At 38.3% G+C, this 27,207-nt stretch overlaps 2 protein-coding genes across 2 annotated transcripts in view; one reads left to right on the top strand and one right to left on the bottom strand.

Annotated features, from left to right (window-relative positions):
- The first annotated feature begins 329 nt into the window (after positions 1-329).
- prrt2 (proline-rich transmembrane protein 2) lies at positions 330-12,771 on the top strand. The gene is made up of 5 exons (XM_041815691.1): positions 330-546; positions 5,095-5,380; positions 5,573-5,868; positions 9,899-10,028; positions 10,971-12,771. The coding sequence occupies exons 2-5, from the start codon at positions 5,158-5,160 to the stop codon at positions 10,985-10,987; spliced, it is 666 nt and encodes a 221-aa protein (XP_041671625.1). The 5' UTR covers positions 330-546; positions 5,095-5,157; the 3' UTR covers positions 10,988-12,771.
- A 7,771-nt stretch (positions 12,772-20,542) lies between these two features.
- Positions 20,543-27,207, bottom strand: part of LOC121528720 (double C2-like domain-containing protein alpha) — a 49,324-nt gene continuing 42,659 nt past the window's right edge. The window contains exons 9-11 of the mRNA XM_041816284.1: positions 24,789-24,870; positions 24,447-24,543; positions 20,543-21,648 (exon numbers count right to left, since the gene is read on the bottom strand). Of these exons, the coding sequence (XP_041672218.1) occupies positions 21,512-21,648; positions 24,447-24,543; positions 24,789-24,870 (316 nt within the window). The 3' untranslated portion in view covers positions 20,543-21,511. The remainder of the gene's footprint in view (positions 21,649-24,446; positions 24,544-24,788; positions 24,871-27,207) is intronic.

Here is a 27,207-nt window from a genome sequence, read left to right as displayed (position 1 = left end):
TAAATCTGATGGTCAGTATAACATACTTAGATACGTGAAAAAGCTCCAAGATCAGAGAGGAAACAGCCCATTTAAGGGTTGAAACCCTAATTTAGCTAATTAGTGAACTCTTCCTCTCCGTGGTGGGACAGAGGACGTCCTTTAATCTGCAGCATCACAGGATAAATATAAAGTGTTGGGGCATGCTTCGGGGTGGATGCTACAATCTAGTAACCCCCCCCACCTTCCTCTCACATCACGTAGTCTTGTGGATTTCACTTTCCATTTCACACCCCCCCTCCTCTCTGATCCTCCCTGACATCCAGGAGCCTCCCCCTCCATCCATCCTTCCTAGCACTCTGCTGCAACACGGCGCTTCAACAGCCCTTCTCCGCTCTAGTGCGCTGAATTAACGGGATTTTCGTGGATTTTGGGGCTAAAAGCGCATGTTTGCTAGTACACTGTGTGAAGAGAAGATGCCTGATGCGTATTGTTTTTGAGAACGTTACCACGATGCAGAGCCCAGGGACACCCCGGCTGCACTGAGACTGGCGCGGAATTAAAAAGGTCAGTTTGATTTATCTTTATGACCTCCTCTTTGATCCTCGCTTAATGCAGAATTTGGTATTTGAAAGACAATTCGGTCGTATTTTCAACATTTAAATGCATGTTTTTCTGATCAGTGTGGTAGCCCACATCCTCTGAATCCAAATCCCCAACAGCAGGCTAATTAATGCTACTCGTCCTCTTCCTTCACCCGTCTGTCCGACTGTTTTCTCCTTTGTCATCATCCTCTTTCCATCTTCCCCTTTTTACCTTTTGTATTGTGTCAAACAAATGGTCTCCGTATGCCATAAAAAGGCTGTGTACACATGATGAAATAATGGTATGTACACACCTGCACGAGGACCATTGCTTCAAAAGAGCCTGCCTCCATCTGCCATGCCTTTGTTCTCGTGTCATTGTGACCTGCTTTTTTGTTCTTACCTTTATATGGCTGCTCTGCTATTTAAATATGCTGTAAACAACAATGGAGGAGCAATATACCCTGGGACATTCGTGTATTTCATCTGTTTACCATGAGTCTATTTACTGTCAACCATGATGTAAGAAGTGGTTTTATAAAAGTGAAATGCAAATAATGTTAATATTAAACCGTCAAACGTCAAAACGGAATAATCTTAGAGCTCAACAAAACAGGCTGTGAAAAAATATGTGCTGAAAGGTCAACGTCTTAGAAAGTATGGCCCTCCATTTTCCCTGGACCTCATACTGTCAAAAACAGAACACCCTCTTTATTTGTTCCAGCAAAATAAGATCTTCTGTCAATACCTGGCCACACAACACAAAGAAAGACTCCACAAGGCTATACCCTAATGTACATGTTATACAGTTTGCTCTTAAATTTTACACATTTTATAGGCTAAATGTAATGATGGGATAAAAAAAACAATATGGCAGTATATTATCCTCACTGATTGGTTACGCTTTATTTTGATCATGTGAATGACAAAACGTTTTTTTAAAAGAAAACTGAACAATAAGAAATAAGTGACTTTTAAATGCAAATGCAAATAGGATTAGGAAGAAGTATGAACTTGTTTAATCCTAATCCTTTATTTTCTACATAAATTTTATCAATACTTCTTGAATTAAATCATAAGATCATCTCAGTTTTAGCATCATTTTTTAAACCTGTTCTGTGAATATACAGTATAATACTCTTAAAATGTACAAGAAGGCTTTTATAATGAAACATATATGCTTACTCGAGTCATGTAAAGCCAAAAATCATGGGGCCAAACATTCGTAAAACATTTGTTTTTGCGGGTGGGGGGTGGTATTCGAAACTGATTTTTGCAGTGATTTAACTTACTGCATCAGCATTGACTGAGGTCAACATGACAGGCTGGAGACTAACAGAAAGGCAGCAGTAAACTCCCAGACTAATTTTTTTTATTAATTTGGGGATTTTAGTGCCTTTTTTATGTAGGAGGACAGTGGATGAAGACATGTAGGAAAGGAGCCACAGGCCAGGCTTGAACCGAGGTTACCGCGTACATGGGGTGTGACCTAACCACTATGCCACTTGTGCCCCTGCCAGACAAGTTTAAAGTAGGGCTGTCAAGATTAATCAAGCTAATTGCCATTATTTACAGTCCTCAATTAGTGCAATATTATTAGATTGCTATTAATCACATGCTTTATGTCCCTTTCAACACATACTGTTTAAGGCACGTCAGTGTATCCCTGCAGCCACAGTGATGTAAAATAAGTCCACCACTGTTACTTAATGCCTCATTTCACTTAAAAAAAAAAAAACTTGCAACAGCTCAGGAGACAAGTCAGGAGTCATCTAAACCTATTTGATCATCTTTACTTTCATTTTCAGTCCATAGCAAGTTCCTTTTTTCTGTGGTTAAGCCTATTGTTTAAATCATCAATCTACCTCTAAAAGTAGGTCTGTACCCAAACAGGAGGTCAATTACCCTTACTTTAAGACAGTAGAAAAACAAAAAAATGACACAAAAACAGTTTAAATCACACAATAGGGAAATTTTAAAATGCAATAAAAAAGGTGCAACTAATCACCATTAAATACAGAAATTCTAAGGTTAACTGCGATTAGAAATTGTAATCTTTTAACAGCTCTAGTTTAAAGATAAAGCCCACTGAAGGCAAAATTTACACCAAATATTAGTGAATAAATACATAAATCCTGCACTTTTTTTTCGATTTTGTAGACCTTCTTTATCCTGTCTGTCTGATGTCTACATCAGGTATTGCAGAATTGCTGCATTGTGATAATACTGTCATTGTGGGCTACTTATCGTCTCTTGAGTTACCAAGTAACAGGTGGAAGAAGTACACAACTACTGTACTAAAGTAAAAGTTTAATTATTGAGTTTCTACTGAGTATCTGTACAGTGAAGTATGATCTTCAATTATGGCAAGAACAACAAGAGAACAGATCTCCAACCAGGTTGTTCAGGTAAAATCCCACCTCTTCACAGCAATATCGACAGAGTTGGTTAAGCTCATATAGACTTAAATTCCACACTCTTAAAGTGTCTTTATTGATCCACACTTCATGAAATTAAACTACAATTGGGGGTCTCCTCAGGCAAGACTGTAGCAGGAAGTCAACATCATGGCAAGACAATGCATACTGCTGAAGAATAGTCATAATAATCCCTTAGGAGCACGTCAGGCCACAGGTGGGAACTTTTACTCAGCTGATAACTTCACTCATGGTGCAAATGTGTCTCACTTAAAAAAACAACAACAATACACTAGAAACATGAACAAAGGAGCATCCCTTTACTGTGTAGTTAACAGAGGTGGAAAAAGTACAAGTATCCAAAAAAACCTACATTAGTAAGAATACATGTAATTATTACTTTCTACCCCTGCCAAGTAAATGTTATTCTCAATACTGGAGTTAACACAACGATTTAGCTGATGTAGATACTGGTTCTTTGCATTACTTCTTTTGGTGTCACTCGTACTACGGTAACATTTTTCTCTCATTTTTGACCATGAAATCAGATCAGTTTGTCCAACATAACACTTCTTCTGCCCTAAAAAAATATCTCTTGTCTGACTCAGCAGCTAGATCAGATGCCAGCATAAAATTGATGGGAAACCACACATGAAAATCATTAATTTATATGTGTTTGTGTGACATTATTTGGCTGATTGCTGGTGTTTGTAAACAGGGCCAATGTCAGCTATTACTGATGTATCTGTGCAACCCAAGCCAAGGCCTGTAAAGATGCTTAAAGTATGGGGGTTTCCTTTTTGAGTAATAATAGGTAGCAATTTCACAGAAAAATGATGAGTGCTATGTCATATTGTGTTTAACTCCATGTATCCAAAATTCTTCAAAATTGATGTGTCTGATGATGGCACTCTGTGGTTGGTTCCCTGTGTTTTTTCTGGAAGTGGATTTGCATGTGAGAGAGGAAGGTTGTCGCTGTACATTTTAAGTTTGCTAGCAACACATGCAGCAGTTATTTAAGATTTTAATGAAACAACATGATTTAGACCAGTGGTTCTCAGCTGATCTGGCCTCAGGACCCACCACAAACTACTGAGCAAGCAATCGCGACCCAAATTACCTTAAATTTTCAAGTTTTTAAATATATTTAATGATGAATGTGGAAGTCAATACTTTATTTGGAATATACTGCGACCAAAGAAACGAAGAGGACAAGCACGTCATTATGGAAGCGCTGAACTGATGTGCATGCACAGATTGTATTTTCTACTGTTTCTTGTGATAGGGTGTATATTTTGGTTGTTTTCTAGAAATTCTGAGAAACTAGAACTAGACTAGGGGTTAAATGGGTTTAGAGCTCAAGAAAATGACTAAAATATGCACGTTTATGTCCAACACTTGAACGGTGATTTTAGTGTTGTTTTGAAAGTCCCTTCTGTGGAATTTACGCATTGTACCTTTAATAAACTAGTTTCAAAGCACTCAAATCAAAGAACAGGATGGAGTTAGATTTCCCCAAAATGTTTGAAAAATATGTCAAAAATAATTCTAAAACACTTGCTTACCAAATCTTAGGTAGATTTTTCTAACCCAGAGCTGTCACTGTCTATTTTTATGACACTCTATTGTTGTTAAGCCACATCTATCTGCATAAAGTGAAGCCAGGAGTCTAACAGTCATATTTGAAGTGTTGTGTCCTTTACAAATACAAAACGAAATCACTTTTAACAAAAATAGTCTGCCATGTCTCCTTAAAACTTAATCATGTTAGCCTCTGTAGCTGTGTTTGACAGAAAAAGTAGACCATGATATTGGCATGCTACATTGTCATATGGAAAGAAACATATTTGGATAAGTTTGCATGCAAATAATGTGCATATAAAAAATGTGGGCAACACTTTGTTTAAAATATAGAATTGAACCCATCTTGATTTCGAGAGAAGGTCAAAAAATCCCCAGAATACTGTGATACTTCCCTTTTAAAAAGTAAAATACACAGTCTTCTCCCTTTTCACCCTGCCATTCCCACCTTAATAATTTAGAGGAAGTCTCTAAGCAGTTTGGAGGGAGCTGCTCATGTTTAAAAATGGCTAAACCCTGCTCTGGTCCCCCAGGTGTAACTACAGGCAGCACACACAGGAGTGCACCACAAACAGAGACTTGATTTTGCTCTCAGCATGGCTGTAAACATGATGCCAGGTCCTGCCATTTGGCCAGGGGAGGATCAGCCATCTCTGCTGGACCAGGACGGCTCACTGTCGAGCCAAGCCCCCACCTCGGTGCAGTGCCAACCAGTCAGAGGTGACCAGCTCATCAACAGCAGTCCAGCCAACACGAGACCCCCTCGCAGCAAATCCAAAGGAGAGCTAGTGATAGTGATCAATGAGAAGCTGAAGAACAGTAAGTGACTCACTTTGACCTCAAATGAAGGCGGAGGGGGGTATGTGGGGGTCATACATCTGCCTGGTCAGCTCAAGTTAAACTGCAGTGCACAAAAAAAGCTCCTGGGAGTGAACACATGAGAGCTAAAACACATTCAGCCCCTGCAGCATTTCAACCACTGACCTGTCCTTTTTTGCCCCTGATGTGCAGGTAACGGGATCCATCAAACACCTGCAGAGAGCACCTCTCCAGTCATCTCCTCCCCTCCCAGGAGGCAGCACTCCATCTCCTACCCTCATCATGGCAAGACTAGGAAGGGGAGCAGGGCCAGCTCCATCGGCTACACCGCCTTCTCGCCCAGGCCGTCGCTCTCTCGCCACTCCAGCATCGCTACGAACCCACCTCTAGACCGCACTAAAGTCAAAGACTACCTCCTCCTCTCCGTGCTGGCCTGCTTCTGCCCTGTATGGCCCATCAACATCGTGGGATTTGTCTACTCCATCATGGTAAGAACAGGATTCAGTCTGTTTGGGGAGCTTGCAGACAGTGCTGAGGGTATTTTAAACCATAAAGTTCCAGCATGCTCTGATGAATAAGCCAGGAAATAAAGGTTTTCTGGTGGATCCATATCGGAAAACATGTATGCCTGGATGCTTATTTGTTGTCTAAAACTGATTTAAGGTGGGAAATAATGTGGATTCTAATATAATTTAGTTAGTTTCATGCTTGGATAAATAGACCTTTTACTTTCACGTTGTGCTTCTGATATGATCATACAGAAGTCTGTTTCTTCGAAAAAAAAAAAATTATGATTTATGAATCGTAAGCCTACCTCGTTGTGGCTACTCAGCTAATTCCACGGGGTCTGTGTCAGCAGTAATCCGTCCATCCCACGGTTTTCCAACAGTGCATGCCCTTGCCAACTGGGTTCATTTTAATGCTAGCTAATCCGCTAATTGTGCTCCAAAGCAAAAACTCAAGTAATGATAAGTGCATTTGTCTCATTTCTTGTTCAAATTTCTCATTACTCATTTTACAAGCCCCTCTCCCATATCAAGTCCAGATACAGATCTTATTTCAAGACATGAAATAGGAAAAATAAGGTCTCTATGGCTTATAATAAGTGAGAATGAATCTGTCAATGGGTCAAGGATATTTTACGTGTTAAGTGACTAAAGTAGCAAGTGCATTTCATGACACATTACAAGCACTTTAGATCTTATTCTTTGTGTTTTTATCTTAAAATAAGATTTTTATCTGGACTTAGATGGATGAGGCTTTTAATGTTTCATGAGATATTTTTCACATTGTAGTTGGACAAATCTGTGCATTTGGACTTGAATTTTTGTATTGTCCAGACAGTACCAGTGGTAACTGACAGGACTGTGGACCTGTAGTAGACTGTGGGATGAGCTGGAATAAGATACCATCTATGAAGAATAATGGTAACTATTTTTGTAGCACCTTTAAAAACAGAGGTTTACAAAGTGATTTGACAATACACAGAATAATAATTAAGACAAAGCATCACAGCAGAAGCATACAAACATAACAACAAAGACAAAAACCTACCAACAGAAGAACCCATGAAAAATTCAGCCAACAATGTAACTCCAACATCATTGTAACCAAGCAGATACATTACAAATCTCAAACGTCTTAAAAAGACTTCATAAAAACCCAGAATAACCTAGAAGAATCTAGGCAACACAGGAACCCAACTACATAAAAAGATTCCCTAATGACCAGAGATGTGAGAGCATTTATCAGAGACAGAATAGAATAGAAAACAATACAGTAAAAGTACATCAAAACAATTAAAATGTGTAGATATTAATAAATCAAAATGAAAAATGGAAATCTAGAAACTGTAAAACAATAATAATAATAGTGATAATGGTAATAATAATCAGGTAAAAACAGATAAAAAAGCAAAAAGAGGTAAAAACAATACAAGCAGAGGGAGGGGCTAAAGCTCTACAATCAAATAGCAGAAGTGAAGAAATAGAGGCAATAAAAGCCAAACGAGGCATGAAATACAGAGCAAAGAAGAACAGACATAAGAGCTTTAAGATAAAATTTGAAGAAGAAATAAAAAAAATTTAAATCAAGAAAACTGATCAAAGAGGAAGGAGACACTAAAAGAAAGACGAGGGCATTACATAAAAGCAAGTCTATAAAAATGAGTTTTAAGAAGGGATTTTAAAGAAGTGACTGATCCTGCATGCCTTCAGGTAGGTAGCAAAGGAGGGTAACAATGACAATAAAACCCGGGGAAGGAGGCAAAACTGAGTATAAGCAATGTTTTAAAATGTACAAATCAAAACAAGTCTCTATCAGAAACAAAAGAAGTTGATCTGTCTGTAAATAACTCTAAACATCATTAAGAGAAAAAGCAAAGAAATCACTTAGGCTTCTGAGTAAACAAGTTGTCCTTCCACATTAGGAGATCTTGGAGCTTGACGCTGACACACATACAGCCAACAGCGGCTGCCTCCTCTCTCATGCTTTTTATACCCCAGCTCCTGAATGCTGAGTTGACTCAGGTGTGCTCAATCAGCAGCTGCAGCAAGGGGGGAGCAGCACCTGAAGAGTAGACAGGAGGGAGAGAGAGGGGGAAAAATCCAAGACACGACCACACGCAACATTCATTATTAAGACTTAACCAGGATCAGCTTTGTAGATAAAAGTCCATAGAATCAGATTTATAATCTTAAATACTTTACCTAAAAATGTATTCAAGCATTACAATTGCTGTGGTATAGATTGCGCATATAAGATAGAAAATAGAAGTAAAATTTAATATATACATTCCAAATACACAACATGATATACACAGAATTTTTTTCTATTAGAGTTGATGAAGACCTACATGGTCAAAACATGTCAACTTTTTAAGCAATTGGGCCATAGTAATGATGGCTTTGGAGCGCCTGGTTACCTCTCTTTATATTAGTCAAACTATGAAATTCACAATTCAATTGCATAAATAAGATCAAATAAGAATACTGTTTCATAGATGAACAATATGGCTACTGTTTTATTCTATGTATTGGGCTTGAATACTAAAGACATCTACCATCTAGTTTACCTTCAATATGAACATGACAATAATTTATTTAAAAATATCTGACATCATCATTTATAAAAATGGCATCAAATCAAGTCAGACTTTTTTTGTATAGCCTAGCACATTTTGCGAACAGGGTTAACACAATGTGGTTCACATTCAACCAATCGATCTTTGCTTGTGTGGCACCAAGTCGTAATCAATGTTATCTCATTAACAAAAAGAGCAGGGCTGACCGTACTCAATGTTACATTATCTAAAAAGGCCCAACCTTAATGAATGAATTAATTAGGAAGGCACGATATCATCTGCATAGCGTTGGTAACGGCAGGTAATAGCTCAATAAAAAGTGAATTACTGGTGTTGGCGGGTTCTGATGTACTGTACTGGTTGTCGATTATGCAGAATGAAGAAAAGAATCCCAGTCACCTTATAATGTGAGGCATTAAGTTTGCAGAGTTTAAAGCAGAACCATGTTTATAACAGCATCTGAAAAATCAAGTCTGGAAATATCAGCATATCAAATATCAACCAGCATCATGATTCCCTTACATTACAGTATGCAATGATCCTACTTAAAAAAAAAACCTTAATATCCACCTTATTCCTAGAGCCCTTGTCATACTCTCATACTTTGTATGTATCCTGGGTGTGAGTTTGGGTGCCCTCTGTCAAAACCGTGTTTTTGAAATTAATAAAACACGAATCCTGATTAATCGAGGGAATCAGAGATGAAAAATATATGAATGCCACCTGTTACTATGGAGGGATGGGAGGAAATATGAAGAAATAACCTCAGATAACCTACACCAGCATATTAAACTGATGTTATTAGCTCTGTATCAGTGTTTGCAGAGTAATAAAGAGAACTGCATTTTATTATAAGAGGTGGGACATAATTTTGTGTGCTTAAAAGCAGATTCAAAGCATTAACATTTCTCTGTTTAGTTTGTGGATGCTCTGAAAATTGTATTATTTCTCTAAAGAGTTCCTCTATTGATATGTGTTTTCATTAATATCCATGATTTGCATGGTCACCTTTTCAGGTCAGTAATTCTGACATTTTAAACTCATTTTTGAAGAATCACACCCATTCAGACAGGAAACAGCATGTTGAAATGCACAACACTGTTAAAGAAATATGTTTTACTTTTGTGGTTATTAGTAAAAGCACAAAGAAAGGGGGAGAGGATTTAGTGTTTCTTAGATATGAATAGGGGGGCCAAGGAAAAGAGGTTAGGGAACCCCTGTGCTATATCATCGTATGTTGCACCCATAATTTTTTCCATAGTAGGGCCCCAAGGAATGAGGTGGATAGGCTATAATAGAAACATGAACACAAATACTAATGCATCTGTCCCATGTAGGCCTGATTATTTCTGCTGACCCATATATCAGTCTGGTTTTGCCCTTGAGTATTGGGAATATTACTGTAATCGTGCTAATGGGTGAATCCTCTCCTTCAGTCCAAGAACAGTCTGGAGCAGGGGAACCTCGACGGAGCCGTACGTCTCGGAAGGGTGGCTAAGATGCTCTCCATGGTGTCTCTAGTAGGAGGGACGGTCATTATCATCGCCTGCATTGTCAACCTGGCCAGTGAGTGTCCCAAATCTGACCTTTAAACCTTAACCTCATCTCTTTATCTCCTGTGTAGCTGCGAACAGCTAACCATCCTCCTGAACTCTCCTTTCCTTATGTCTTGAATCCTGACCCAGCTGGCCCAAAAACCTCCTACTGTCACTGTTTATATCGTCACAACATGACATGTAGCTGTGCTAGCACAGTCTGACTGTAACCAATGATATTATTACAGTCACTGTTTGCACAATTTTTTCCACCAGTTCCAAAGCCTGCATGACTCTTTATACACTGCAGCACTTTAGCCTTCAGGAACTATGTTAACGCTGCACAAAGATCAGAACATATTCATCACATTTGCACTGGTCAGATCTACATTTTCTGACATGTTTCTCACAAGGGCCGGCCTCTAGCTGTAACTGACTGCATGCTTCAGCCCGCTGTGTGTATATCTGTAGGGTGAACTGTGTGTAGTCCGTGTTTGTTGTATGCCTTGCCTTGTTTGCTTGTAAAAAATGTTTAGTCATTGTTGTCCTTGTATGATATGTATGCTTTATGAAGTGTATGTCAGTGTGTGAGTTGTTTACTTGCTCACTAATGTACAATCATTGTACCTGGCTAATAAATGGACTGTGATAACTAAACTTTTAAAGAAAGGGAATAATATTTGTGTTTACATTACTGCACAGTGTATTTAAAGACATGAATCAAAGGTCAGTTAAATGATGCTTTTTGAACGCGCACATACACAGCCTGTTGGGTCTCGTTAAGCAAAGAGATGGACTAATGAATGACTAGAGGAGTTTGTGTTTACATTAAAGTGGAGTTTAAGGCCTCTGGGGCTCAACAATCCTTGTTTTTCCTCATTATATAACTGTCCTCTGTGGTCTGTGAAAGTTTATACATCCATATTAAGTTGCAGAATGTATACATCTAATATGCTTCCTCTTCTTTTTTTAGTAAATGTGAAAACCTGAGTTTCATCCCAGGGTGAAACTGGATAAGGCTGAAAAGTGACCGTCTGGCCTGCACCTGCACCACCGTCTTTACCGCCTAGTCATTACCTGGATGTGTGACAAATATGCACCCGATATTCAGTGCTTACTTATATTTCTGTAATCTATATCAAATCCCTTTTTGCTAATGGAGGAAAATAAATATGCAAATTCTGCTGCTCTGAGTCGGGTTGGGGGAGGGGGTTGTCCGTCTGGTGTTAGGTGGAGGAAGGAATCTAATCAGTCCCTTGGTATTCTGGTCAACACATTCAGAGTGATTCTCGAGAAAGACAGAAAAAAAAGACACTGAGAATCCTTTCATCACCTGCAGAAGTGATTCACACAGAGCTGGGAAAAGAGAAACCAATGGAGGTGGTTACAGATCGTACAAAAAAAGAAGAAAAAAAAACACGCAGGATGGCCTCCCCAGCTTCAGCTCCACATAAAGTACCAACAAAATGTCCGGACCCATCCGAGCGCCAGCTTCCTGTTAAATCCCCTCAGATACATGAAGAGCCTCTGGGGTCACAGAAAAGAAATCATCCCTCACACGGAGACAAAAACACTTTGAATCACTATTTGTGGTCCTGTTTCAGACTCTTTTCTCTGATTTCCATGTCATCTTGTGTTTGAGACCAAGCGTACGGGTGGTGAAAGAGCAGGAAAAAGAAGCTTACCAAGGACAAGCTGTGGGTGCTAAAACAGAAGAGATTATGGAGAGTCTTGCACACGTCACAGTCATCACTACAAGGGAAAAAATGTGCCAAAAAAAGAATAGAAAAGGAAATGTTCTTGCTTTGTAAAGACCGAAGTCTGATCACAGAATCGCTGTTGTAGAGAGGAACATTAAAAGTGTTTTTACTCTGCTGCACCTTTTACTTTCTATCTGACCACTGTGAGCCAGGAGGGGAAGGTACATGTTCACAAGAACCCCACTGTAGCAAGGAAAACCATTACGTAATGTCATATATCACCTTTTGATAATGTTTGTAAAACATTTTGAAACTAGGAAAAGATTACGTAACATGATGCTTTGAGGAGCCAAGCCGCAGATGACAAGTGGCGGTAGCATTGTATGCACATGGACGTCGTGTTTGGTTAACAAATTAAATAGCTTGTGATTGCAGACAGATTTGAGCTTGTGCTTTTAAAGCAGACAGACTGTGGTATTTTCCCTCTAAGAACCCTATAAAAAACACTTTAAATATGCCCAACAAACAGGATGCCCTCTTTACAAAATGAATTCTTAGCTGAATTGGTTCATAACTAATGATCAGTTCCCTTTGTATCCTGAACTAACCTCTAATTTCTATCGACCTGTCATTCTCACTGTGATCTGAAACATAAAAATTGATAAACTGCTCTTTATTTGCTTTATACTGGATTTGAAATCATGTACAGAAACGCCACAACCTCAAAACTTGTGACAACTGCAGACAATTTTTGTAAGGATTAATATGGCCTATTTTCCCTCTGTTGATACTTCGTATGTACACTTTATTGTAATCAACATTTGATGTATTCTGCAGATAGAAATCTTATTATCGTGGTAACTCTAGAGTTGATATGAGTTAGCATTATGTAGTTTTATCTAATGTAGGCACAGAAGCTGTCCTTTAGACAGACATTGTATTACCAGCGGGCTTCTATAATCTTTGTGGTTATTGGCATGTTGTGGATTTTTATTCATGTAAAATGATGGAAGTTGAAAATGACAAAGATAAGCTGGCACTTGGAATCTTCTATTTATGCAGCACATTCATAATAAAGACACATTGCATGCAAACTGTTTTCATTGTTGTTTTAAAGTGATAAAGAGCAGCACTGGAGATTAACGAGAGTATGTTTTTGTTGGGGGGGGGGATCAACGTCAAAAGTAAGTGTTATCCTGAGAGCTTAGCAACTGAAGAGAGATTTTTAGAGCCAAAAGGGAAAAAAAAACAGGAAAGTATTAATGCAGTTGTGCGTTTAGTGATAGAGAGTAAGCTGCTGGGATTTACAGCACATGCTGGTGTTGGGCAGTGAAGATGAGACAGCAGGAAGAGCCAAAGGCTGTAGGAGGCACACAAAAAAGAAAGTACACTGTATCATCAGCAGTAATAACAGCTTCAGATATCTCCAACTCATTACTCTGTCTTTATTGAGTTTTTTAGGATTTATTTATTTATTTATTTTTCACTTTTATGCCTTTAGAAGAGGAACAGGACATCTGAAAGAGAAGGAAACTGTAGGAAACAAGCTACCTGCTTCAAAGACAACAGTCTTAAAGCATGGGAAGTGTGGACAAAACCACAAGTATACCAGTGCCTATTAAGCTGTATCAAATTTGAATTGAGGCATTTTTGATGACAAACACTTTCCTGGCTCGTAATTATGAGTATTCCTCACAAGAACAGTAGCTTGCAAATGAGCTTTTGAAACACAATGAAGAAAAGACAAGACTGTAATTGTAGATTTCTACGTCCAAAATGACAGTTAAGGCATCAAAAAAGATTTCACAGCAGTTTATACACACTAGTGCAGTCTGCAATAGACTAAAGTTGGCAAATGGACTTCTATTAGCATTAACATTCACCACTAGCGGGATAACAGGTTAGTCGATTTGATTAATTTGCTTTTGTCTCAACAATAGCTTAGCTATCACTTAAGAAACAAACTTTAGCATACTAGCAGTGTTAGCATGTTTGTGAGGCTCTAGTCAGACAGCAGTGCGGCTAACAAAAGACCAAAAAAGTATGTTTACATGCTAACAACACCAGCAATGTACTAATGTTTAGCAAGTGTCATGTTAGCATACTAACTATATTAGTTGAGCAAATGAGCCATCTTGAAATAAACCAGAGTGTGCTTAGGGCCTGACTTGGGCCAAGGGAGGCCCTGCAAACAATGTTAGCAGCTTAGCAAGACTCTAGTCTGCCATTAGTGTAGCAAACCAATGGCAGATACAATGATTACATGCTAACATCACCAGTAGTGACATAATGTTAGTAGGTATAACGCTGACATGTTCACCATCTTAATGTAGTGTTTTAGCATGTTTGTATTTGCCATCACATGAATGTTGTTACTTTACAGACATTTGGTCAACAAATAAAGTATTGGTCAGAATGAGCAGATGGATGTTTTGGCCTAATGATGACATTTTAAAGTGGTCTTCAGTCATTAAAATGAAAAACACCTACTTAGCAAAAACTGAAGTGTAGTTATTTCAGTGTCAAACCTTTCAAAGTTGATTTTATCTCCTAAAGTGTCATTTTAACGCCATTCTGAGTGAAATGGTAGACAACCGATTGATCTGAGCGCCGCTCACTGCCATTTCAATTCTGTGGGAGGCTGTGTAAGCAGTTTTCCCATCATGCCCCTTGGCAGAGAGTTTAGATGAGTTTAAATGTGTATACACGTGGTTCCTGGTGGATTGTCGTCTGATGTCAGATGCTTTTGCACCATGAGCGAAGTTATCCACTAAGTTAGTGACTTTCTGCCTATTCAATTTCCTGTAGTTTGAGAAGACCTGGCAGCAAGCTTGTCTGTGAACTTCGTCTATGCCAGAGGACACCCCACCTTGGTACAGGTGGTCAGCATGGGGTGCAAAATCAGGTATGTATGAAAGTGCATCAATCAAAGTCAGTAATAAATGCTGTAAATACTTAAAGTGACACAAAGTGAAAGGAACTGACACATGTAATAAGTAGACTTAAATGTGTAAGAAAATAACACTGTTGAGTGTTAATATTAACACTTTAAGAGTTAAAATATTAACACTTTCTAAAGTGTATGTCTGACTCTGAACCTGAGGAAAACTAATACAGTACTAAAATCATACAAATCAATTCATTTTGAACAATTAATGACAACTTCCTGTCCATACAGCTGTTGTTGTGTAGGGTTTTTTCTAGTTAAAGAGGTGGAATGACAAAACTTCATTACCATCCGAAGAATCGTGCTGTATAAGCTAGATGAAAATATGCCAAACATACCTTGTCTTAGCTGTTATATTTTTTCATAAGCTGGGATTTCAGTCATGTTTGGTTTTGTTTTCATGGAAATGGAAAAAAAAGGACATCATTGCCTTTATAAGAGATAATAAGGCATGTCGAATGTTCATTTGTAGTTAAGAATGATGAAAACAAAATGTATAGGAAGTGAGTGAACAACCACTCATTCTCTATGTAAACAAGAATTTTAGAGGTCAATGTTAAAACATAACTGACATCAGCAAAAATATAAGTGCAAACACAACATCTGACAACAGCAAAATCTCCATATCCATCTAACCACAGAGACAGCAAAAGGTAATTTATTTAGTACTCAGCTAATTTAATGGGGGGTCTACAGTGAGCATGACTTGGAAAGAGGATCAGCACATCAGACAGGGACACATCCAGCTGCAGTAAGTGGGTCAGAGATAATCCAGCTGGGTCATACAAACACTGAGGCAGTGAGTCAGCCTGGGAGCGTTTGGATGCATCATGATCGCGCTGTCAGTTTGAGGAGAAAATAACAACATAATGAGACACACTGACCTGTGGACATGCATGTTACTGGAGCCGGCTGCATAATCTGAGAGACCAAAAATAAAAATCCTTGATTGGGGATTTTCTGAAAATTTTCATTTAGAGCTTTGAAAATGATAGACTTAATTTTAAACTAACTTTCGCTTGAATTTTCCCATGATTATTTGTTCAAATTCACCTGCAGTTTTCCTGGAAATTTCCTCAGTTTTGATCAACATTAGCTTGGGTATTTTTCAGAAGTCTTGTAAAATTTTCCTGAAACCTTTGGGAATTTTGGCATTAATTTAGTAGCAAATATTCAGGATTTTTTTTCCTCTGGAGTTTTCATTAGATGATTTTATTTATCGTCTAGAAATCTTGTGGTGATTTTAAAAAATCTATTTATTTGTTATGTTCTCTGAAATTTTCCTGAGACTTTTAGGAATTTTTGATCTTTTTTGAGATGATTTTATGAAACTTTTCATGATACCATTGAGACTAAAATTATGAGGAATTTTCCCGAACACCTTTGGGAACTTCCATCAAAGTTTCCTGGAGTTTTTTGGGGGAATGGTTCCAGTAAATCTTTGGGCCTTTCGAATTCTGGGTATAATCAGCCAAAAATGTCTATCCAGGAATATCCACATTAAATTGAATCCTGTGCTTGAACCGCTTGGATTACAAGCACAACAAGGTGTCTTTGGTAACTCTGAATTTTCTTCCTTTCTTCCCAGACTCACTGTAGATGCAACTGGTATTGAGTAAAACAACAAAAAAAAAAAAAAAGAAAAGTTTTTTCCTGTCTGAATTTTTATGAGGCCTGTAAATGACTGTAGTTGGGAGGTGTTACCTGGAAAACTCAACTGGTCCAAAGCCTGAGGCCTTAGCTAGTTCAGATTCAAAGCTGATAACACTAAAGCAGAAAAGGAGGATTTTACTACTGTTTTTATGAAAAGTCCAGGTGTTTCAAACTGAAGCCTCCAAAACAGATTGAGGTTGGCAGCATTGAGGATGTAGCAATGATAATAGAAGTCAGGAAAAAAGACATTATCACAGCAAATACAGCAGACTATTAGGAGCAACAATGGCAAATTTAAAGTTATACAAAACAGTCCATGGATCTTTATGGATAGAATCATGTTTTGTACTAGAAAAAACTAGATGAAAATTTGGGGGACTCTTTCTGGTGCAGCAGGGCTGATTTTGATGGAATATTATGATCATAAGACTACAGGAAAACTTCTAATGAAAAGCTGTGTCACTTTCATAATTGTTTATCTGTTTGTAGCCTGACAAATGCATTAATTGTTGCTGTGGTGGTTTTATCTGCAAAAGTAAACATGGTCAGAATCCTTAGAATCAGAGCTTTCTGCTGGTGTATCACATGTTATATTTACATTTTGTAAATAACTGAATAGTTACATCCAAACAGCATCCAAAAGAAGGATGGATGGATGGATGGATGGATGGATTTTGAAACCAAAAATTTGAAAAATACTCTTTCATTCAGAGGAAAAAAAAATCTGCTTGTCCACTGAAGGTATTTTCTAATTTGTTTTGTATCTTGATGTTTTTATCTAGAAATGTTTTTTAATCATTTACATGTCAGATAAAGTAAAAAATCACTGTAGAAATAGGACAAATTTAGAACCTTACAGTACACCTTACAGTCTTTGCAGGAGAATCACAAGTGTTTCTTACTAATGCTTTACTTTACTGATGTTTTTTTTTTTAATCTACTATTTGTTTTGTTGAAATAGATCATTAATAACTGCTGTCAGATGTTGGCTGTGACTGAGATTAGATTTCATTAGCCAAATGAATAGATGTTTATCTTCATAGCAAATAAAATATTGTATATTGAATTTGTCTTAATGTTGTGTTTTATCTTGCACCTCATAGAAAATGGATTAAAGTCCTCTTCAACAGTTTTGGTCTAAATGACAGGATGTCTGGTCACCAGCAACAGGACCATTTATTTTTTCCAGAAAGCCTTTTGCAGACATGCATGATGGGTATTTTCTGGTTGTTTTTCTCAAGTTTTGCCTGATGATGTGAACTTTAAGTTGATATTGGCCCATCATTAAAGCCACATTTAAGCACCCTCTGCTAGTCCTTCATCACAGTGTGGCTGGGTGACAGTAATGTGCTCATTAATGTCATTATTAAATGAAAACTACTCATCATCACCCTCAGGATCATTGGCTGTGCTGGCTGTTATCAGTTATGTTTCTACCAGAGCGTTCATATTGTCTGTATTTAAAGAGAGATTTCATATCATGTTGTCTTCACTCTCTTTATCTTCCCTGGTGGTATTACAGCAGCATCAGCAACCGCAGTGTTTTTATTACTTTTTCGGCATTCCCATTTTCATTGTAATGAGAAAAATTTAAAGAGAGTACTTCAGATGGAGATGGTAATTTAGTTTGTAGAGTTACAAACAAGCCTCTAGATAAACACATGCAAAAATATAAGCATTTCTATGTGCTTTACTCATGCCAATGAAAATCCAACCATTTCACAGTATCAAACATCCAGATGGCTATTCTGTGTCTTGTTAGTCTTGTAGCTCATTATCCATAATGTGTTTTCTAAATCATAGTAATGTCATTCCTGTCCCAGAGTTCTGCGTTTAAATAACTGTCTGTGTTTTCCCCACTAATCTGCTTAACCTCTGGGGTAATCCTCCCTGGGCAAATATCACTACCTTTCTAGTATTATTAGCAGCAATGTCAGAGCTGGTCTGTATCATTAGAGAAATGTTTTGTTCAGAGAATACTTTGTGGTCATTTTCAACAACATTACATAAGTTCTGATGAATCATTACATCTTTTTTCTCATTCAGGTTTATTTAGACATTCTTGGTTACATATGTAGCGATAAAATAAAGTCCATGGACCCAGCCATTGATGAGAATGTCATCTAATAAGTCAAATTGAGCTTGCAATCGAACCGAATGAAACTTAATTAAATGTAAATCTCAGGGCAGCTGTGGATCAGTGGTGAAGACAGTTGTCTCTCATCCAGAGAGCTTCTGCGGTCGCATGCTGACTTGTCCTTGGACTAGACAATTTATCCCAACTTCCTCTCTCTGCTGCATTAACAGTGTGAATTGTATGAATAGAAAATTATGAATGGGATTACCTGATATACATTTCATATACAGTGCCTATAAAAAGTATTCACCCCTTTGGATGTTTTACCCTTTATTTGGGTATAGGTCTCAATGAGGCTTGCACATCTGGACACTGAAGTTTTCTCCATTCTTCTGCAAAACTGCTCAAGCTCTGTCAGGTTGCATGGGGATCCAGCATAAACAAATCCAGCCACAAATTCTTTTTGTATTGAGGTCTGGGCTTTGACTGGGCCACTCCAGGACATTCACCTTCTCGTTGCTGTATGCTTTCAGTCATGTCTCGCTGGAAAATAAATCTTCTCCTAAGCTGTAGTTCTCTTGCAGACTGAATAAGATTGTCCTCTAGGATTTTCTTATATTTTGCTGCTTTCATTTAACTCTTTACCTTTACAAGCTTTCCAGGGCTGACTGCTAAGAAGCATCCCCACAGCATGATGCTGCCACCAGCGTATTTCACGGTGGGGATGTTGTGTTCGGTGTCTGCAAATCATAGCGTTTTGTCCGATGGCAAAAAAGGACCAAAGAACTTTCTTCCGCTTGGCCACGGAGTCTCTCACATGCCTTGAGTTTTCTTCCTTGCCTTTCTCCCATAAAGCTTTGACTGGTGAGGAACCCAGGCAACAGTTGTTCTATGCTGAGTCTCTCCCATCTCAGCTGCTGAAGCTTGTAACTCCTTCAGAGTAGTCATAGGTGTCTCTCACTAGTCTCCTTCTTCCCAGTCACTCAGTTTGTGAGGATGGCCTGATCTAGGCAGATGTACACGTGTGTCGTATTCCTTTCATTTCTTGATGATGGATTGAAATGAACTCTGGGGAGGTTCAGTGCCTTTGAAAATGTTTTGTATCCATCCCCTGACTTAAACTTTTCAGTAACATTTTCTCTGAGTTTCTTGGGGTGCTCTTTTGGATTCATGGTGTAATAGTAGCCGGGAATACCGATCAACCAGTGACTGGACCTTCCAGACACAGGTGTCTTCATACTACAATCACTTAAGACACATTCACTGCACTCAGGTGATCCTCATTTCACTAATTGTGAGACCATTAGCACCAATTAGCTGGACCTCTGTTGAATTAGGTCAGTCACTTTAAAGGGGGTGAATATTAATGTAGTCACTTATTTTACTTTACATATTTACATGTTTTATTCAGTAGACATTACTTTGTAGAAATCTGTTTTCTATTTGACATTAAAGAGTTTTTTGTTGAAAAAGCCAAATTGTATTGATCATGATTAATTTATAAAATCAATAAATGGGTTGAGCATCCAAGGGGGTGAATACTTCTTGTAGGCACTGAAGCAGCCTCCACTGTTAGAGACTTTATGTGGAGTGAATAGGTGTGTTTACCTATAAAAAGCACTCTGAGTAGTCAGACGACTAGGAAAGTGCCATACAGGCTGAAGTCCATTTATCATTTAGATAGTAAAATATTGATGAGCTATATATTCAGTATTGATAAAATATTAATTATGTTACCTTGCTTCAGTATATTGCGAGGCAGCAATACGACAATATTTTATCTTCATAAGACCCATAATCATCAGTTTGTTCTTCATTAACTCAGAAGGTATTACACCAGCTGTCAGTTTTAAAGATTTTCTTTTACCTTTTCTCTGTGAAGTGGCTGCAGTTACAGAATCTGAAGACTAGGTGGCAGTGTCGGCTTTTTCAGACTGCCACTGAGCTGCATGTTAACCTTTCTGCTGAAACTATGACATAAGCTAAAAATAAAAATCAGAGATCCACAAATCAAATCAAACAAATATTTTATGAAAAACTTCAACAGTCATGCACACTTTAAGTTCCAAAAGACAAACATCCAAAGCAAACACAATATATATATTTACATATAAACACCATAGTGTTTTCAGCATGCCTCTTTGACCACATGAGACCCAGCACAGATACAACCTGCAGCAAGTTATCACACAACACTGTGCTCTACACACCATTCAGTACATATTTGTAATTTAGATATTCAACAGAGGATGATGATGTTATTACGATGCACGGCTGTCCACAAAATCAATCTCTCTGCTCCGGGACCCTCCTGTTAATTACATCTCTGTACTTTTGCATACAGATCAGGGGTTGTGAAGTATGTCGATGTCAGTGTGTCACTAATAGCAACAGATGTTTTTGTCACACAACTGTGAACAACGTTAAAAAAAGTGGTTAGCCTTAAAATTAAAAATCCCCCTCTGCAGAATAATAATTTCCTCCAGGTACATTTTTGCTTTGAATTTGCACCATTGACACTAAACATGCAAAACAAACAACATGGAAGAACAAATTCTATCATTGGGCTGCGCTGTGTGCACTCAATCCAGTGGCAATCAGGCCAATAGATGCAAACTGTCTGGCATCATTAAGACCACTTGGAAATATTTGGAAGCATTCAGCAAAACATTATTGCAAAAGAGGGGTGTGTGCACTGTCAGACAGAGGATGAGTTTAAGCAAAAATAACAAGCAGAACAATCCAGGTTTTTCATTATTTTCTGCTTCATTTCAATTTTTCCTGCAGGCTGACATCTAACCAGCTTGTAGCAGCGTGGAGGAGCATTTAGATGAACATAAAATCAACAAAAGAGATGTGATCTCTATGAATATGATTATGAAAATTCTCACACTGTTAGCTTTATACTGGGGGCCTTTCCTCACATTTGCATCAAGTCTATCTAAAACCAAGATTACAGTATTGATCCCAGACTATGACCCCTTTGTGTTAAGAATTATGATCTCATTTATGACACAAAGTAAGCTGGATATGAATCCTCGTCTTATTCATGCACAAAAGTCCTCAGAACATGCGATGAATTGCCCCTCATCCTGAGTCTTCAGGCGTCTCTCTGGTGTCAGAGGACGATAATCGCTTCATTCCTGTAGGGTCGATCCTGGCAGCTCATTGGTCAGTGTGTGCCAGCGCTCCACCTTCTTGCCCTTGTTCTTCAGACAGTCTATCCAGTGCTGCAGAGTCTCTCCCTGTGAGTGGCACCCAAAGGACACGCCCCCTGACCAGAGCAGACACGGGACAGGAAGTCAGAGTGAGCTAAGGTGAGAGGCCATGTGTCTGAAACTTCTTACTTTTACACAATTCATACTAAATGTGACATCACATTGAGTATGTAGTACGATCCAAATTCATAGTATGCAGTTATGTATGTGAGAAATCCCTGTATGTATATTTGATTTGACATAATTCTTAAGTATACAACAGTGATTGCACTGAAATGCCCCAAAGTGCATTGCAGTTTCAAGACTTTTGGACCAGTCAACAAGTGGTGAAAATATAAAAGTCCTCTGAAATGTTTAAATGTTGCTGATGCACTCTCAAAAAAACTACAAGCTGTACTTAAATATACAAATTTCTGTCGTTAAGTATCATCTCTTGACCATTAGTTGCACTAGCTTCTGACTAGCTTAGCCAATGCTGCTTGACTGAAGCAAATGAACCAATGCACCACTAAAGCTCTTCTTCCTTTCGTTGAAGTGAGGTTTGTTAATAACTAAAGAAATCAGACAGCTGTTCTAAAAGTCAGCAGGTTATTAAAAAATGAAACGTCCTTCTTTATGTATTTGTTAGAGCAGTGGTTCCCAGACTTTTTTACTCCGCATATATCTAGAAAAAGCTGAGCCCCTCCATGACTCACCTGGAAAAAAAAGATCATACTTTGCTGTCAAAAATACTAATTGATTTAAGTCAAAAAATGTAGATATACAGCCCTACAGACTAGACCTTTATACCTTCTACAGGGAGTAAAATTCTTGCCTTTATACTCCAGGGAAAGCAGTACACAAAGGTTGACACAGTTATTGACAGCTCAGTGCTCTCCTCAGTTCTGTTTTAAAAAGACTGAATCTCCATTATGTATCACATTAATGAGGAACTTCTAGTTTGTGTTGGTTTTGGGGACCCCTGTAGGCAAAGCTGTACCTTAGTCTGTGCTGATTTTGTCTTGTTCATGTGCAAGTAGACATAAATGAGGAACTTGAACTTAACCAAGGAAAAAGGAACTTATCATGGATTGAAAAGGAAGTAAATGAACGTCAAAAAGATAAATGTTTGATAACTTAAAGTACAGATGACTTTTGACTTGTCAACTGAAATGAAAGGGACAATAAAGCATGCAATTAATCACAATAAAAAATGCATGCGTTGTGAACCTATTAATAGCGGTTAATGCAATAATTCTGACAGTCCTAAATCAAACATATACATTATTATAAACAGAGGTGAAAAGTAATAAACTACAAATACTTGTAGCTGTGCTTAAGTGGACTTTTCTGTGTTTATTTTTTCTGAAGATGTTTTTCTTTTGTGCCTACTTTTGAACATTAATATCTGTACTTTATACTCCTTATACTTTCAAAACGGACTCATTACTTGTTTCAACTGAAACAGATGAGGTGAAAGACATTTTTACATGCAGAATGAACTGGAGGTATTATCAAAAGAGGTAATATCATGGATGGTAAAAAAAATATTTTTGCTTTTGTACTTAAGTATATTTCAGAGCCTTTAATTTCTAACATTTACAGGAGTAAAGAGGTTGAATCAGTTCTTCTACTTTTACCAGTGTTTTCTCACCTAAGCATCTGTACCTCTACTTAAGTACAGAATGTGAGGCCTTTTTTCACTTCTGTCTTTAAGCGAGTCTTTGCCATGAAAATTGAGAAAAAGATTGATTTTCAGGGTGCTGTTAACCACCTGGTCTGACACCTAACCGCAGTGTTTATGGGCATTAAAAACGTTTTTGTCGTCTTAATAGAGGGAGCTTTAAATGACAGATAACAAAAAGTACTAAAAGATAGAAGAAAGAACATAAACCCTGCCAGCTCTCAGTCATATTCATAACTCTATTTTTTAACCAAAGCAAGAGACAGAAATACTGTCAAAAATAGTGTGTGGGGTTTCAGGAAGTGCTAGGCGGGTTGTGAAAAAAGGGGAAAACAGAACAAAAAAATAAAAATCTACAATGTAGCAATACAATTTTGGTAAGTCTGAAAAACTGAAAAATCAAATTCCTCTTAAAATGGAAAAGTTTTCTAAAAAGTAAAAGACTACTAGGCGACCAGGCTGAACATGACTCAGCTTCAAGAGAGCAAAAACCACAGAGATCCACCTGGACATCAGAAACTAGCCAGTATGAGCCCACATGCATAAAATATGAACAAAAGAAAGTCAAAGAAGTGAGTAGAAATGTCTGTGCTGTGACACACTGATTATAACAAATGAATACGAGGAGAGAAAAACTATAAAGTAATAGTGAGTAATGCCACAAATAAGGAAATGTATAAAATACCATGCACAATAAAGACATGGATTAAAATAATTATATTATTAGATTATTATACGCTAATAAAAATGAGAAAACATATGTTTGAATTCTGATATTTGCCACAGTAATATAATAGGATTTTAAGGAATTTTTCAAAGGGGGGGACTTTAACTAATGTTAAATGGGGGTCTTTGCATGGCAAAGCTGGGAAACTTCCTGCTCTTAATTGTGCAAAAACACTGGTTGTCATTTATTTGCACAATGTATACATTGTGTAGATGAAAAGTTCAAATAAAGGGACAGGATTTCATGTAATTATACCCTGCTCACAGATTTGGGTTTAGTATAGAGCTCATTTCCAACTTCTGACATCTAAATTTTCTTACAATTACACACAGCACTCATAAGATCCTGAAATATCTCTGTTCCTTGTACCCGCCATGGGTACAACATTGGTAAACTTCTCATTACACAGCCATAGCACAAGCAGGAAGGGATTAGCTGCCTGTGTGTTTTCTGTGACCTCTCACCTATGAAGTCGTTGGACTTTCCGAGATCGTAGTCCCACACCGTGACCTCCAGGGTCTTGGTGGCTAACTCTGAGAAAGTGATTTCATAGAAAAACTCCTGTGAGAGAAAATAGAGAGAAAAGGTTTGAGGATGAGAGCAAGGGTCAAAGGATCACGTCTAACTCACATGTTGCTCTTTGCCTTTAAGGCTCTGAAACACTCACTAATGAGGCAGCACGTAATCATATTCAAACAGTAATTGGCCATCTTACAAAAAGGTTGCAGTTACTTTGCATGCAGTGTGGTGTCTCAGGAGACTGTGTGAGTGTGAAGGAGCTGTCACGCACAAACATGTAAGTGTACCTCATTAAACTCCGGGTTCAGAGTCTTTTTTATGACTGCTGTTTTGTGCTTGGATTTCTTATGAACATCGGGTTTGAGGTACCTGAGGAAAAGATGGAAAAGAAGGAGGAGACCATCACATTATTGTTCACGGGTCATAGTCCGGGTGAGAGGAACAGGAATGCACTGATTGAAAGAGGAAACACCAGAGAGCACTACAGAGAGGTCACAGTAAGTTCAGTCATGTAGAAAATCAATACGATCCCTCAGGAGTAACAGTCAATGATGGATCAATCATGCTGTCTTTTGTCTGTCATGTCAGTCTTTCATGCCACTATCAGTCACTGCTTTACAAACTACATAGAAATATGTTTTGATTGATCAAAAGACTAGTTAAATATTTAGGAAATATAGCTAATAATGCAGAATAACAGCAGAAAATGCTTCTAAAACATCCACATCTGCAACTCTGCTTTACTGACATTCAATATTCCATACACTAGGTGGCGGTATACATTTAAAATTGTTACATCACAGTAAATATGACAGGTTTTTCCAAGATGTTGTAGTTTCTGGACTCAGCTCAGTCAGTTTGCACATTTTAAAAAGTATTGTATTTTATGTCTGTATCTTCCTGTGGACCATCACATCAAGAACAGGCACACTGATATGCTGATCCCACCACAGTAGGGACCTTATGGTGTCTCCAATCAGATGGAAATATATGTGCATATTTATGTACTGGCACTGGTAAACTTTCCCAACTGAGCTGGAAATAACTGCATACTTGATGATGGCCTAAGCCGAATAATGTCCACCCCTAAATATTCTACATAGTGATCTTGCTATCAGATGTGTTTATATAGTTTAAATAAACCTACAGACAGCTGGTTAGCATAGTTAACATTGTACTAAGATGACAAAGTCAGCTTTAAAGGTGCTACATTTAAACATTAGTATAGCAAGTGTCAAATACATACTATATGTAAAAAAAGTATTTGACCACCTGACAATTACACCTACAGGGATTGTAATGGCAGTGTGTTTAAACACATGTACTTTAAAGGTCACATATTTTACCCTTTTAAGACAAGTTTATATTGGTCTAAGAGGTCCCCAAAACATGCCTGTGAAGTTTGTTGCTGAAAAAACAGTCCAGTATTTGATTTTTCTATGTCTAAAAAAAACCCTCTGTTTCAACCCTGCTCAGAATGGGCTGTGTCTGTGGCTTTAAAAGTTAATGAGCTGTCTGACTCCGCCCCTGACTCCGCCTCTCTCAGGAAATGTACATGGCTTAATGCATTTGGCAGCTGAAAGGAGGATCAGGAGAGGAGGGCGGAACTTTCCTCTGAGCGGGGAGCGCCAAGCAAACCTGGGGGCGGGGTTAACTCCCTGCATGACATCATGAGGGGAAATCTGAGAACGGCTTGTTTCTGCTCACATTTTTTGAAAGGTGGGGGGGGGGGTGTCCTGATAATTGGGGGGATTGTGGACAAGTCAGGGGCACATATTCTTGCTAGAAAAGCCTGAAAAAGTGTATTTTTGCATGATATGTGACCTTTAATATGGACTCAGCCCACCTTTTGGAGCTATAACAACCTCCACTCCTATTGGAAGGTGTTTCTGTAGAAATCTGTGCTCATTCATTCTGAAGAGCATTTTTGAGATCAGGCACTGATGTTGGATGGGACTACCTGGCTTGCAGTCTCTGTTTCAGTTAATCGAAAAGGTGCTTGATGGGGTCGATATCAGAGCCAACCACGTTCTTCCACACTGAACTCATCAAACCATGTCTTGATAGTCTTTTCTTGTGTACAGGGGCACAGTCATGTTGAAATAGAAAAGGGCCTTCCCCAAACTGTTGCCACAAAGTTAGAAGCATAGCGTTGTCCAAAATGTCACGGCATGCTTTTCAGTGAAGATAAGGGGCCTAGTCTAAACCCTGAAAAACAGCCCCATTCCACAATGCAAACAGGCAGGTATGTTCTCCTAGAGTCTACCAAACCCAGACTTGCTGAGATAACTGCCAAACAGAGAAGCATGAGTCATCACTCCAGAGAACATGTTTCTACGGCTCCACAGTCCAGTATAGTGTGCTTTGCGTCACTCCATCTGGTGATTGGCATCGGTCAGTCACACAGTTTTTGTGCTTACATTAATGCCAGTGGAAGTTTAGACCTCTTCAGCTATGGTACACATCGTACACCTTAGTAGTCCTTGATCTTGCTCTGTGATTTTATGTGGTCTTTGGCTTCTTGGCTGTGTTGCTGTTGTTCCTAAATGCTTCCACTTTCTAATAATATCACTCACAGATGACTGTGGAATATCCAGCAGGGTTGAAATTTTACAAACTGTCTTATCGCAAAGGTGGCATCCATCACAGTACCACGCTTGAAGTCACTGAGTTCTTCACGACTTAGGTTGTATCACAGATGTTTGC

The sequence above is a fragment of the Cheilinus undulatus genome, linkage group 20, assembly GCF_018320785.1.
Source record: "Cheilinus undulatus linkage group 20, ASM1832078v1, whole genome shotgun sequence".
Lineage (NCBI taxonomy): Eukaryota > Metazoa > Chordata > Actinopteri > Labriformes > Labridae > Cheilinus > Cheilinus undulatus.
This window is presented reverse-complemented; position numbering and strand designations above follow the sequence as displayed.

What these genes read in the sequence shown, in the direction of transcription:
- prrt2 (XM_041815691.1), top strand. Translation starts at nt 5,158, where the DNA reads ATGGCTGTAAACATGATGCCAGGTCCTGCCATTTGGCCAGGGGAGGAT. An exon ending in CAATGAGAAGCTGAAGAACA is followed by an intron (nt 5,381 to 5,572) that starts GTAAGTGACTCA and finishes CCTGATGTGCAG; the next exon opens with GTAACGGGATCCATCAAACA. An exon ending in GATTTGTCTACTCCATCATG is followed by an intron (nt 5,869 to 9,898) that starts GTAAGAACAGGA and finishes CCTCTCCTTCAG; the next exon opens with TCCAAGAACAGTCTGGAGCA.